At 44.6% G+C, this 14,101-nt stretch overlaps 2 protein-coding genes across 8 annotated transcripts in view; one reads left to right on the top strand and one right to left on the bottom strand.

Moving 5' to 3' along the window:
• Positions 1-5,824: 5,824 nt before the first annotated feature.
• On the bottom strand, positions 5,825-12,131 carry TIGD6 (tigger transposable element derived 6). 2 transcript variants are annotated; one of them, XM_003900355.4, is made up of 2 exons: positions 11,445-12,131; positions 5,825-7,575 (listed from the first exon to the last, which is right to left on the bottom strand). In XM_003900355.4, exon 2 carries the CDS (start codon positions 7,492-7,494, stop codon positions 5,929-5,931), a length of 1,566 nt encoding a protein of 521 aa, XP_003900404.1. In that variant the 5' UTR covers positions 7,495-7,575; positions 11,445-12,131; the 3' UTR covers positions 5,825-5,928. The 2 variants fall into 2 exon arrangements, with proteins under 2 accessions (XP_003900404.1, XP_009207643.1); XM_009209379.3 differs by having other exon boundaries at positions 5,825-7,597; positions 11,445-11,523.
• Positions 10,811-14,101, top strand: part of HMGXB3 (HMG-box containing 3) — a 53,048-nt gene continuing 49,757 nt past the window's right edge. For 4 of the 6 annotated variants that reach the window (XM_017960046.3, XM_009209375.4, XM_017960045.3 and 1 more), the window contains exon 1: positions 11,571-12,143. In XM_017960046.3, the coding sequence (XP_017815535.2) occupies positions 11,591-12,143 (553 nt within the window). In that variant the 5' untranslated portion in view covers positions 11,571-11,590. The other 2 variants (XM_003900352.4, XM_021939861.2) reach the window with 2 other exon arrangements.

Here is a 14,101-nt window from a genome sequence, read left to right on the forward strand (position 1 = left end):
GGGTACAGGGTTAAGAACAGTTTTTAGTCCTCCTTTTGCAATAACTCTGAGCATTCTCCCAACCTCATACCCACCTCACAGAGTGAAGGAGTTGAATAGTCTAAGGGGCCTTCCAGTCTTACCGTAGTGTGCACTGCTGCCTGTGAGCAGCACCTGGGATCCAGAGCCCTGTGAGGTATACTCAGTCATTCTCAAGCATCTCTGTCAGCCATCTTGGAGGGCCTTGCTTCCCCATCTGTCCTTTCAGGGCTTGTGTCCTTGGCCTCTTCTCTCTTCACTCACTGCTTAAGTTTTTTGTTTTCAGATCCAGTTGAGGCTGATGAAAGTATGACTCAGGGAAATAGCCACATGTGCAGGTATACACATACAGTTCTAAAAAGGTTGGCTCATGGGCTCTCATATGTTGAACACCTTGCATTATAAGCCCACTCTATATAACTGCATCCACATGTATGGCTTCAATCACCTTGCTATCTGTGGCAGCCAAAAAATAGTTCTAGCCTAACCATTCTAGAACGCCAAACAGTCTATCTGTCTATATATAAATCTCCAGGGCTGGTTGTTACCAGACAACTGCCTGGATGCCCAGAGACATCTCACGTGTAACATGACCCTCAAACTCGTCTTCCTTACGTCCCAGTAACGTACCTTGATCATGGTGCGACCCAGCCACTTAAGCAGAAACCTGAAATTTCATGAAATCTTCCTTTAAAACTCCCACAGTAAATCCATCTTACCTCGTAAATGCCTCTCAAATCCAACATGTTTTTCCTACCCCTCAGTGTAAATTATTTCTCTTCAGTACTATACTACAGCCTAACTAGTTTATCTGCTTTTCTACAATCCAGCCTCCATACTAGTTATCAATTATTTCAGTAAAAAATAAAAATTATTTCAGCCCTGACCATTGCTACTTGTCAGGGCAAGTAGAAGGGGTCTCCAGTGTCTTTAGGATAAGTTCAAAATAAATGGTCTAACCCACAAGACTTAAAAAACTCTGCCCTTACATCTCCAGCCTTTCGTTCTACCACACATCCTTTGCTTGGCATACCACCCACCAACCTGAGGTGCTCCCAAATGGGCCATTTAAAAAAAAAATACCCCAGGCCTTTGTATATGCTGTTCTGCCAGGAGTTGCCTCCCAGCACCATCTCCCTAACTCCCTACTTTTCCTTCCAGATACTTACCAAATGTCCCTTTTCCTTGGCAACATTTCCTACTGAATTCGTCTTCTCTTATTCAGGGGCTTCTTTAGGGTCCCCCTCTATATTCCTGTATATCTTTGCATATCCTCTAAAATGACATTTACCACTCATAAAGCGTAAACTATATTATTTGCATATTCTCTAAAATGACATTTACCACTCATTCCCCCATGCCCCATCTTATCTCCTCTACTAAGCTTCTTGAGAGCAGGGCCACGTACTTCATCCTTAGAGCTCCTATGACCTGCAGTGGGTTTATAAGGTTAAATAAGTTATTACTGCAAACATGGATATATTTGTTGGGTAATTATTTCCCTAATACTGGCTCATTTCCAGAGCTTGAGTGTCTATCCACAATCAGGTACATAGCCTATGGTTTTTCATTTTGGGGGTTTTTTGGGGGTTTTGCCATTTTTTGAGACAGGGTCTTGCTCTTTCACCCAGGCTGGAGTGCAGTGGCGCGATCATGGCTCACTGCAGCCTCAAACTCCTAGGCTCAAGTAATTCTCCCGCCTCAGTCTCCCAAGTAGCTGGGATTATAGGCATGAGCCACCACATCTGACTAATTTCATTTTTTTAGAAACAGGGTCTTGCTATGTTGCCCAGGCTGCTGTCAAACTCCTGGGCTCAAGCAATCCTCCTGCCTCAGCCACCCAAAGTGCTGGGATTACGGACATGAGCCACCACGCTCAGCCTGGCCTATGGTTATTAATAGGTTGGAAAAAGTCTCTAGAGAAGAGATAGTATGTAATGGAGGGGATTAGGTGGTCCCAGGCAGTTACTTCTAGGTAAATTGTTTGAACAAGTCCAACATCCTATGTGTCTTCCTTCTTTCTTTGTTGCCTTCCCTCTCAATCTGTACCACATCAGAGAAATTACAAGTGGCAGCTCCAAAGGTTTCTTCAGTTGACACTGTCTCCCTATGTAGTCCACCTGTGCCCTCTGGTGGCCACAATATGCTACCACATTCCACTTTAAAGATAAGTCTGGCTTCAGGTAGCATGAACAGCAGTTTAATAGGTCTACAACCTTGGAATTAAATTATCTGAGTCTATTGTGGTTTTGTATTATGATTTACTAAAAATATTAAATAATAAGTAAATAGTGCTTGAAATATAATAGACAATAAATCTTAGCTTACTTGCTTTTGAATCAGGCCCTTATGAGTAATGGCACAGAAAACTCTTTGAATTATCATCTATTGATTAGGCTGGTGGTTCTCAAACACTGAACCCCAAGACCTGTTAGTGGAAGAAAGGGCTGATAAAGCAGGTCCCTGATTCTAGACGGTACTCATTTCGTTCCAAATAGGGATAGAATGACAATAGAGTGCATTTATAGAATACTTAGTCTGTACCAGGTACACCTTTTTATCCTCATGACAACACAATTGAGGTAGGTGCCTAGGCCTAGTATGCTGGCCTGCAGAGAGGATTAGTCAACTGGAGCAGAAGTGGGGTTGCCACTCAAGTGACGTTGGAGTGACCAAAGAGGTACAGAGAAGCCATAGAAAGCCTGACGAGGGGTAATACCAACCTCTTTTAGCTTAATAAAATACCAAAAAACTCTGTTGTCCAATAGAATCAAAGTTTTAGCCATTGTAAACTGGACTGCAAAAATTTTCTTTTTTGGATGATTTCCATCTTCCAGGATCTAAATCATGACATATTAAGTAAATCAAGAATGTTAAATTTGTTTTTATTATTAGTAGTAGTATTTTAGATGGAGTTTCACTCTGTCACCCAGGCTGGAGTGCAGTGGCAACCTCTGCCTCTTGGATTCAAGTGATTCTCCTGCCTCACTCTACCAAGTAGCTGGTATTACAGGCACCCACCACCATGCCCAGCTAATTTTTGTATTTTTAGAAGAGACAAGGTTTCACCATGTTGGCCGGGCTAGTCTCAAACTCCTGACCTCAGGTGATTCGCCCCCCTCGACTTCCCAAAGTGCTGGGATGTGTGAGCCACCACGCCTGACCAGGGATGTTAAATTTGTTTTTTAAAAAAAGCAAGTTTAAGCACATATTTACTGAACATCTACTGTATGCAAAGGACTTAGACAAGCCCTTTCATACTAAAGTCCTGTGTGTATAAATGGAAGCCAAAAGAAACCCTGGAATGACTTTCTGGTGGAGGGACATGGGTTCAACTATAAATGGTATATATTCTGTATACTTATCAATTATATTCTATATAATTCATTATCAAAGAACAGATTGTAGCCTGGATTGGAATTATATTTGAGGCAACTATTTCCATGGAAAAATTTTGCAAGCCCTTTTAAATGGAGTAAAACCCTACCTTATCTCCAAGCCATTTCTAGTAGAATCAACGCTTAATACAGCTTTAAAAATAAGATAGCTTCAACACATTATATGTGTCTATCAATTTATACACAAATGTTTATTGAAGTGCCTATGATGTGTCCAGCACAGTCCTAGGCACCATTAAGATTATAAAGGTTGACTGACCCCTGCTGTCATGGACCTTACAGTCTAAAGAGCCAGAGAACATCTAGAAAACATCTAAGTGTTTGAGTGGTAAAGACAAGAAGTTCAGAGATGAGGGGAAAACAGGTGGAGTAGTTGCTGGAGTCTCCAAGAAAGCCTGGAAGAAAGAGGATTCCAGTTAGTTCTTGAATGTGTAAGGCCTAGCTTAGTAGAGAACAGGGTGAGTCATTTGGGCAAGGCACACAGGCAGAAGTCAGTACACAGTGAGAGAAAACAGTGACCTCTTCAGGGAGCATTAATGTACACGGAATTGTATCGAGCTAACAAGTTGGAAATGCAGGTTGTAGTCAACTATAGAGGATACTAAAACTCAGCTAAATAGTTTTTTTGTAGGCATTTGAAAGCCACTACCGACACTTGGGCAGGGGAAATGGTGTGGTGCCAATAGATCAAACAATATGTGCAGAATGCACTGCGGGAGAACGGTGAGGGAAGGAATTAGATACCATAGCAGTAATCCTGACACCAGAGGATGATAACAACAATTAAGGAGCTGACAAAGAAATATAACCACAGGGCTTAGCCAGAAGAGTTTTCCTCTCTCACATGTTAAGAATTTAAAATATGTACAGTACTTTTAATTCAAATGATCGTATTAGTCTGTTAAAAGAAAAATATCCAAAATGAGCGGTAAAAGAATCTATTTAAACATCTGCCGTTTTTCAGTGATTGTTGTTTTGTTAATGTGGAAGCAATATTTTCTATGATTTATCTGCTGTATCTGTTTTGACTAAGCTATTACAGAAAGAAAAATCACTGAATTGCTATGGGTTTCTGAAATATCCAGAAAAATTAACCTGAAGCAGGGGGGAAAAATGACACCACACCATTAGCAGGTATTGTGTGAAACTTCTGAAAATGAAACTGACATTTATCTTATTAGGAATAAATATACTGTCTAATGAACTCTCTAATGAACCTTCCTCTCACCCTTTCTGGAAAGTGAGAGTCATGCTGGGCTGTATGTTCTCCGCCATGATTCTGATTAACAGGATGCTCTATTATTATACCCTCCCTCCCTGGTTGTATCCATGTCTTATTAAATTTTTTTTTTAGAGATGAGGTCTCGCTGTGTTGGCCAAACTGGTCTCAAACTCCTTGCCTCAAGTGATCCTCCCAAAGTGCTGGGATTACAGGCATGAGCCACCATGCCAAGCCTATGTCTTAAATGCACTGTATTTCCTTGTACTCCAGCTCCCTATTAGTGAAATGCCTATTAAAACATTTTCTAAGGCCAGCGTGGCAGTATGCATCAGTAGTCCCATCTATTTGGGAGGATGGCTTGAGGCCAGGAGTTAGAGACGTGTTATAATCATGCCTGTGAATAGCCACGGCATTCCTGCCTGGGATGCAATATAACAAGACCCCATCTTTAAAAACAAAGTCTTATAGTGCTTCCGGCAAATCAACGGAAAGGAGAAAGAGCTCTAGAGTAAGAACAGTTTTTTTTTTTTTTAACAATTAGTGACGGGGGAGTATTGAGATGGCCAGCTAAAGAGAGAAGTTCTAGAACTCAGCTAGACCAGTATATTGCTTTATTTAAATTGGCTCAATATCCTATCTAAAGCTAGACTGGTGGTTTTCAAAGCATGGAGCCTGGACTGCATCAGCTGAGAATACGTTAGAAATGCACATTTCTGGGTCCCATCTGAGGTCTACTGTATCAAACTCTGGGGGTGGGCCTAGCAGCCTTGGGTTTTAACAAGCCTTCCAAGTGATTCTGACGTGAGCTAGATTTGGAAGTCCCTGAGATAGACTTCCTGGAAAGAAGCTGGACCCAGGCCCATAGTGTACTTGATGTTCCTGTGGTTGGTTCAGTTTCCAAACTTGTCTGCACATTGGAATCACCTGGAGAGCTTCAAAACTTCCAATGCCTGTGACCCATCACCAAAGATTGTGATTGAATAGGCCTGGGATATGGCCTGAGCTTTGGAATTTTTAAAGGATTCTCAAGTGATCCTAATGTGCAGACAAGTTTGGAAACCCTTGGATAAATCAAAATACATCTTGAATCAAGGACCAGAGATAGCCAAAAAGAAAAGACAAGACAAGACAACACACGTATTAGTTAAATTCCATTCAAGGAAGTTTCCTGGCTATTTCAGAGTACTGGAATGTTGTCATAATAATATTGCTTTACTTAAATTGGCTCAACAGCCTATCTGAAGAAATCTTTATTCTTGTAAACTACATTTTCTGAAATAAATTCCTGCATTACTTTGTTTGGAGGAAATCTGTAATTTTGGAATCAACAAGGGTTTGTGTCACTCTTTTCATTAAATATTCATCTATGCCATTTAATTGTCCAAAAATGGCATCAGGAACGTCTACACAAGTGGAAAGGAACTGTCTAAGTTTCTGTACACTTGATATGGCTTCTGTGATGGTGACTTTTGGTTGCTGTGGTAAAGATACCTCCCCTTCATCTTCACTTCCTGCTTCACTGGTATTTTCGCCAGCCACCATGCCCTGGATGATGTCTGTGTCCTGAGAGATAATGAGATCATCATCTGCAGTAACAAAGTCCTGGAAATTTACTTCATTTGGGACACAGGTGGCAATAGCCACTGTGTGCCACAACTTTTCAATGGCAGTATCTGGTTCACTGGCTGCTGATTCTATGTCACATTCTGCAAATTCCATAGGGATGATGCCTGCCTTCTGCCAACATTTGACCACTGTGGATGGCTTGACTGACCACCATGCTGCAGCAATCATGTCGATGGCCTGCTTGATGTCCACCTTTTCTTGATCCTCCCTGCTGCTGAGCTTGAGGAGGATCTGTTTGAGAAGGTGGCTCCGGTATAGTACTTTCATGGTGTGAATTATGCCAAGATTCAGTGGCTGCAGGACAGCAGTACAGTTGGAGGGCAGATACCCAACCTGAATCCTTTCCAAGCGTGGAAGCATGTTATGAGCAGAGCAGTTGTCGATCAGCAAGAGGATCCGGCGTTCCGCCCTCTTCATCCTGGCATCCACTTGCATCAGCCACTCATTAAACAGATCCCTTGTCATCCAAGCCCACTGGTTGGCTCGGTAATCACAAGGGAGGGAATGGATGTTCTTGAGGCAGCGTGGGCTGGCTGACCTACCAACGATCAATGGTCTCATTTTTTCAGTCCCTGAGGCATTGCAACAAAAGAGTGCTGTCAACCGCTGCTTTGCTTTCTTGCCCCCTCTACAATGGTCTCCTTTAGCAGCAAGTGTATGCTGGGGAAGCAACTGGAAAAACACTCCTGTCTCATCAGCATTAAAGATATCATCTGGGCTGTAGTCAGCAATCAGTTTTATAATTTCCCCTGCATGCCACTCGTTAACCTTATCTATTCCTAGACCATTCATTAATCTGTCAGTATCTTCTCTACAGACTGCTTTCAAAGCAATTCCGTGGCGATCTCTAAATCTGTTCAGCCAGCCCACACTTGCTTGAAAATTGTCATAGCCAAGCATGTTGGCCAAGTTTAGTGCTTTTTTCCTAATGACAGAACCAGTCACAAGAATGTTTTTGGCATGGATTTCTTGAAACCAAGCAAAAACAGCCTTATCAATGTCATCATAAAGAGCGCTCCTCATCCTTTTCCGCTGGGGTCCCACGGATGCCTCCCGTACCTTTTTTTCAAATTTGGTGCGATCCTTTAAGAATGTAGATAAAGTAGAGGGAGTGATACCAAATTCTTTTGCCACGTCACCTTTCCTCTTGCCTGAGTCTACAGCTTCCACAACTTTCATTTTCTCTTCCAGAGAGAACTGCCGACGCTTCTTGTTCCCCTTGTTTGCCATTTCCAGGGAGTGAGGGCTGGCCACGACTAACAGGGCTGTCTGGTTCCTCCTCGCAGCTTGCTTTGCCACAAGTGTGGCAAACTGAGAAGACAAAATGGAGTACCTATCAGGAAACAAAGATAATGGATTTCCCCTAAAAGATGGTTCAGGTTTTCACAAATCGTATTAGGAAACGACAATTTATGGTCAAAGTAAAGAGAAGATAGGATTCACGCTACTGACTTTTTGTAGAGGCTACTTATAAAGACTCACAGAATGTTTGAAACAGAAGGGATCTTATTATATAGTTTACTTAAACTTTCTGAAGCCCTTAAAAATGGGAATAACAATGTTTGCTCTGCCTACCATGAGAACAGATTGAAATAGGCAGGGAAAGAACTTTGCATATAGCACTGTGCTGTATACATTCCGAGTTATTATCCAGTTTCTTTGATGGACACAGAAACTGGGGCCCTGGGAAGGGGCCTACGCAGGTTCATGCAGCTTAGATTTCTTAACTCAGATTACTATTTCTGCCAGGTCATGGTCCTGCTTGAAATTCCACCAAAATGAGATCTTCAAAGCTCTACCACCATCTTGCCTGGAAAGATTTTTACTGTGGGAAGATGTTTCTGGTAGCCATACATTCATTTTATATTCATAGGTGCCAAGCTTTAAGGGTACAGTAATGAACAAAAGAGTCAAGGTCTCTGTTCTTATGAAATATAAAATGTGGTGGGAAAGATAAATAAGTAAACAAGATAATTACAGAGGGTGATATGTGCTATAAAGGAAATAAAGACTATGACAAGGAATAAAAGAGGAAGATCTACTTACTATACAAAGGGTGGTCAGGGGTGTCCTCACTAAGATGGCACTGAAGCAGAGATCTTCAAGAATATGGGGAAACGGCTGTCCAGCAAAAGACATAGCATCAGCAAAACCTCAAAAGCAAAAATAGGCCGGGCGCGGTGGCTCATGACTGTAATCCCAGCACTTTGGGAGGCCGAGGTGGGCGGATCACTTGAGGTCAGGAGTTTGAGACCAGCCTGGCCAACATGGCAAAACCCCAACTCTACTAAAAATACAAAAATTAGCCTGGCGTGGTGGTGGGTGCCTGTAATCCCAGCTACTAGGGAGGCTGAGGCAGGAGAATCACTTGAACCCAGGAGGCGGAGATTGCAGTGAGCTGAGATCGTGCCATTGCACTCCAGCCTGGGCAACAAGAGCAAGACTCCGTTTCAAAAAAAAAAAAAAAAAAATAGCTTGAGGTATTCAGGGAACTGAAATATTTGCATGAATCCAAGTATATGACAAAGGTGGGTGGCCAGACCATTCAAAGATGCCATGGTAGGCTGGGTGCGGTAGCTCACACCTGTAATCCCAGCACTTTGGGAGGCTGAGGTGGGTAGATCATGAGGTCAGGAGATCGAAACCATCCTAGCCAACATGATGAAACCTGTCTCTACTAAAACTACAAAAATTAGCTGGGTGTGGTGGTACGTGCCTGTAATCCCAGCTACTTGGGAGTTAGAGGCACGAGAATTGCTTGAACCCAGGAGGCGGAGGTTGCAGTGGGCCAAGATCGCACCGCTGCACTCCAGCCTGGCAAGAGCGAGCCTCCGTCTCAGACAAACAAAAAAAGATGTCATGGTAAAGAGTTGGTATTTTGAGTGCAACAGAGATCCGCTGACGTTTTCAGGCATTTTAAAAGGATCACTTTGGCTGTTTTGTGGAAAATGGATCAAAGAGGCAAAGAGACCAATTAAGTGACAGATTATGGCTGAAGTGATGGGCAGGTTATAGTACTTCTCTGGGCCTGTTTTCTTTTTTTCCTTTTTTAAATATATTTTTGAAAAGTCCCATGGTTGCAAACCACAAGACCAGATGATGCCTAAGGTCCTTCCAGATGTAAGTCTTGGACCCTAGATAGGTACTCCAAACTCAAATGCCTTTAGGGGCCAGGATGGTGGTGTAAGTGAGTAAAACAGGGATTGAAGTATTTGGAGAATGTTGTGGTGTATCCTGTCTAGAAGTATTCAGAATTTAAAACTAACAGTCCCCCTGCCCCAGGCTGGTCCAACAAAACATGATCCAGCAGTAGCAATTTTGGGTAATTGCCTTCGTAGGCATTTTATCATGAGAATCCTCAAAGGACAAGAGAAACTGCTGTGACTTTACGCTATGATTGTCCCTTCTAAGGGTAGATTTTTACTATCACCTCCATACATTATCCATCCATTCGTGACATGTACTATGTATTAAGCAGTATGGTTGATGCCAGCCATACAGAGATGAATGGAGCATAGTGCCCACCTTTGAGGAGCCTACCAGGGAAGACAAACACTAGAGCATGTGAAAACTATAGCAGAGGTTACAGAGTACTACTGGAACATAAAAGTGCAGATAATCAACTGGAGTGGGGCATGGATGGCAGTGCACTTCAAAGAGGGAACAATATGGTGGGCCTTAAAGAATAAACAAATAGGAACTCATGAGATGAAAGGAAATATTTAATATGAAAGGCGATGAAATGCTATAGAAAATAGAATGTCCTTGTCAGGAACAAAGAAGTCCTTGGAGAAGAAAGCAAGGACCAAATCACAGGAAGTCCTAGTTAGGATTCTAGCTTGCATTTGGGGCATTAAGAGACTTTTGACGGTTTTTTGGTTTTGTTTTTTTGGAATGACATGATCAGATTTACAATTCAGTCTTCTGGTTGCAGGGTAGGGAACCTAATGGGTAAAGTTGATTTTCCTAAGAGATGGCCCTAAATCTGAATATAAAAGCAGGCTAGCCCAGTAGGCCATATATAGTTTGGATGTTAATTTGAGTGCAATAGGAAGCTACTGAAGGATTTTAAGAGAGGAGAGATAGCTGCCATGTAAAGAATAGAAGGGTATCAGAGAAAAAAGCAGGAGAGTCCACACTAGATAATGGTGGCTTGGATAAGAGTAGTAATAGCGAGATGGTGAGTAGTAGTCAGTTTGGGGCTATGTTTTTGCAAGCCCTGTCATGGACCGGATGTGAGGTGAAGGAGGAATCAAGGATAACGCCCAGGTTTCTGGTTTGAGCACTGAGCAATCCAGCGGATGATGGTGCCATTTACTGAGGTGGGAGGATCTACTGCGTAAACGTAATTTGTTAAGCACTTTACATGGTTAATATTGCTTACCTGTGGCAGGGCTGGGATTCAAACCCAGGGAGGCTCACAACAAAGCTAGCACTCCAAACACTACAGAGTGCTATATAGCTGGTTCTGGGAACTACTAATATTGAGAGGAGACATAGAAAGAGAATAAAGCGAGAGCCAAATCAAAGTCTTGGTCAAGCTAAGTCGTCTGAATTTTATTTTAAGTGAATGAGACACTGGAGGGTTTTAAGCTGGGAGTGACTTGATCAGACAGGGCAAAATGATCAATCTGACTGCTTCGTGGAGAACAGACTGTAGAGGGGATGTGGGGAGAACTACATCAGTCCAGGCAGGAGATGATGGTGGCTAGAAGGTTGGTGACGGCGGTAGATGGACAGAAGCTGACAGATTGGAAACACATTTGCAATACAGTGAGAGTTGTGCGGGCACTCGTACAAATGTGGATAACCTGTGACACTGGGGAGAAAGGATTGGATTGTCAATCCAATCCAATCCCTATTTGACTTACGAAGGCTCTCCACACGGTCATTGAGCTCAGCATAAGTCACTCCAGGAACTCACTACCACCACTATTCGTGGGCCAGTGGGAGAGACGGATTGAGGGCAGATCACTGGAGTGATGAAAGCGCTACTTGATGCGGCACTACGTATGAACCCGATCTTGAATGAGAGGGAAAGACGGGGCAGGCAGAAGTCAGGCCTTGAACGTCGTGCGGAGGAGAGGGTGGTATTGTAGGCTTCCCAGCGCCCGATGTGGCTCTTAGAGGTGAGGCGGGGTCTAGATCCCTCACGCTCAGCACAGCCCCGCCCCTGTTACCTGAACACCCCACAGCAGTGCCCAGGGGCTGAGCGGCCGGGGTGCCCCACCGCCGGCAACCACAGCTTCCTCCTCTGCCCGGGACCTCTGGCCGGAAGCAGTCCTTTCACCTTAATAGACCCCCTCCAAGCCTTTGAGTATTTCGTATGGGTCCGCCCCCAAGCTACGGCTGGGCTGTTGCGCTTGCGCGAGGGGTCGCACGCAGTCACGCGCCGCCGACCGCTTCCGGTGCGCCGCGAGGGCAGCCGGGACGGGTCTCCCTGGCGATCCGTGGTGTGCTGCTGCTCAGCGGCCAAACCGGTGCCTCGGTGACGACTGTGTACCTGCTGTCTTCCTCGAGCTCCCCGGGGCTTGACCCCCGGGGCCCTCGGCAGGCATCGGTGAGGAGCCTGCGGAGCGAACCTGTGCTCCTACACTTGCCCTTCTCGACTCCATATCGCGACTCCGAGGAGGGGAAGCGAGGGGGGCTGTCGCGACTCCGCGCCGTGTGTCGCCGGGCGGGGCCGCGGGGCCGGGGCTCCTCCAGCCCCCGGGATGCGCGCGCGAGCCCTCGCCTCCACTTCCTTGTTGCTGCTGTCACGACTGGAGCCGCCTCTCGCCGACAGCGGGGAGCGCGAGTGCGCCAGCCATCCCCCTCGTCGAGCCCCCGGGCCGAGCGCCTCCGGGAATGTGAGCGGCGCGGCTTGCACGCTCCTCCGGGTAAGTCCCGCCTTCGAGGGTCGCGCCGAGCCGCTGGGCGACCTCGAGTTGGCTGCTGCGGCTCTCTGAGCCTCGACTGACTCTTCCACAAAGTAGGGCCACTGAGCCTTGGTGTCCTCCTTCCGCAATCCGTATGGGACATTCGGATGTCCCAGACGTCTTAGCTTGACCAATACTTTGTCTCGTTTGGCTCTTGCTTCATTCATGACCCACAATGAGGGAAAGAAGCTAGCCCAGAGTCAAGCTGTGGCCCATGGCTGAGCCCTCAAAGGCCATCTCGTGAGATTCCGAGGAGGATGTGATGGGACAGAGAAAGTGTCTCGCATATTTTAAGTATTGACCTTAACTGTATTTTACAGATGAAATAACGGAGACTTAGGGTAAGTAGACTGCTTAAGGTCATAGGGCCGCGTGCTGGTGCGACTCTGTAGCCTGCACTAGAACCCGGATTTTCTGTCCTCCAGAGCCTTTCGTTTTTAACCTTTGTATTGTCCTGCCTTTTTTTGCATTGCTATACTGCGGCCTCCAGTCTGATAACAAACTTGGACCCAGGCTTAGAAGAGGGTAGTAAAACAAAACCCTAGGGTGTTCTCTTCCTGCCCTCAGCCCAAGGTGGTTGTAATGACTGTTTCCTAACCCGTTTTGCTCAGAGTGCTTAGTACCCTATATGCCATTCATTACAGATGCTCTCCTGCAGTTACTGCCCTGCTCCACAAGGGTTTCAACCGCCCAGAAGTCAGTTAAGGGCAAAAAAGAGCAGTCCCCACGTAGCCTTGATTTGAACTCCTGCTTCCCTTATCATTTACTGGCCTATTGTTTACCCAGCCAAGTTGTAGACTGTGTTCTCTTCCTGGGTTGCACTATGGCAGTTAGAATGTAGGGTTTTTTTTTTGTTTTTCTTTGTTAGTTTAGTTTTTGTTTTTAATGGGAAGAGGAATCGTTTAGAGATGACAGAGAACTAGGAAGAACCTTAAGAAAAATGTGTGCTTAACCTGGGGTATATCCTTAAAACTATAGGTGAAATACAGTGTGTCTGCATTTTCTAGGATAGTTTTTGTTTGTTTGTTTGTTTGTTTTGCTTTTGCAACATTGTGAAAAGAATTCTTGCCTCCAAAAGATTAGGAGCCACTAGGTTCATCCTCTTCTCACAGTAGAAACAGTTGAAATTTAGGTTGTGGAATAGACTTCTCTAGGATCATAAGGTTAGCGTTTAGGTCTCTTGACTCCACATGCAGTGCTCATTACGCCTTATTTGTGGAGTGAGGTCTAATTGAGAGGTGAATGGGCTTCGTACTGCACATATCACTCCCATATTTACCACCACAGCTGCTTCTTCACATAATTCTAAATTTCCTCCTGACAGATTTTCAGGGGCAACTATGTTATTTCCCTCCTGCAAAATTCAAGTGGTTTCTGTGAGCCTTTCTGGCTCCAAGGATTGAGACTTGTGGTAAAACTCCAATTTAGAACTTGGCTACAAAAAAAGCTAACTCTTCTTGAAGTAGTTATTAAGTTTTTTTATGCCTCTTTTCCTAGACATAAAAGCTGTTAGTAGATTCTCTGTTTGTTAGCCCAGCACCAGAGAGCTGATATTGGTTGGTGAGATGACTGTTTAGATCTGTGCTGTCTCTAGCTCCTAGCCTATGTTGCTATTTAAATTAATTACAATTGGCCAGGTGTGATGGTGTCTCATGCCTGTAATCCCAGCACTTTGGGAGGCCAAGGCAGGAGGATTGCTTGAGCCTAGGAGTTTGAGAGCAGCTTGGATAATATAGTGAGATCTCATCGCTACAAACATTTGAAAATTTGCCAGACGTGGTGGTGCACATGTGTAGTCCCAGCTACTTGGGAGGCCAAGGTGGGAAGATTTCTTGAGCCTGGGAGGTGGAGGCTGCAGTGAGACAAGATCGCATCACTGCACTCCAGCCCAGGGGACAGAGTGAGACCCTGTCTTGAAA

This window comes from Papio anubis, chromosome 5, assembly GCF_008728515.1.
Source record: "Papio anubis isolate 15944 chromosome 5, Panubis1.0, whole genome shotgun sequence".
Classification (NCBI taxonomy): domain Eukaryota; kingdom Metazoa; phylum Chordata; class Mammalia; order Primates; family Cercopithecidae; genus Papio; species Papio anubis.

What these genes read in the sequence shown, in the direction of transcription:
- TIGD6 (XM_003900355.4), bottom strand. Translation starts at nt 7,494, where the DNA reads ATGGCAAACAAGGGGAACAAGAAGCGTCGGCAGTTCTCTCTGGAAGAG.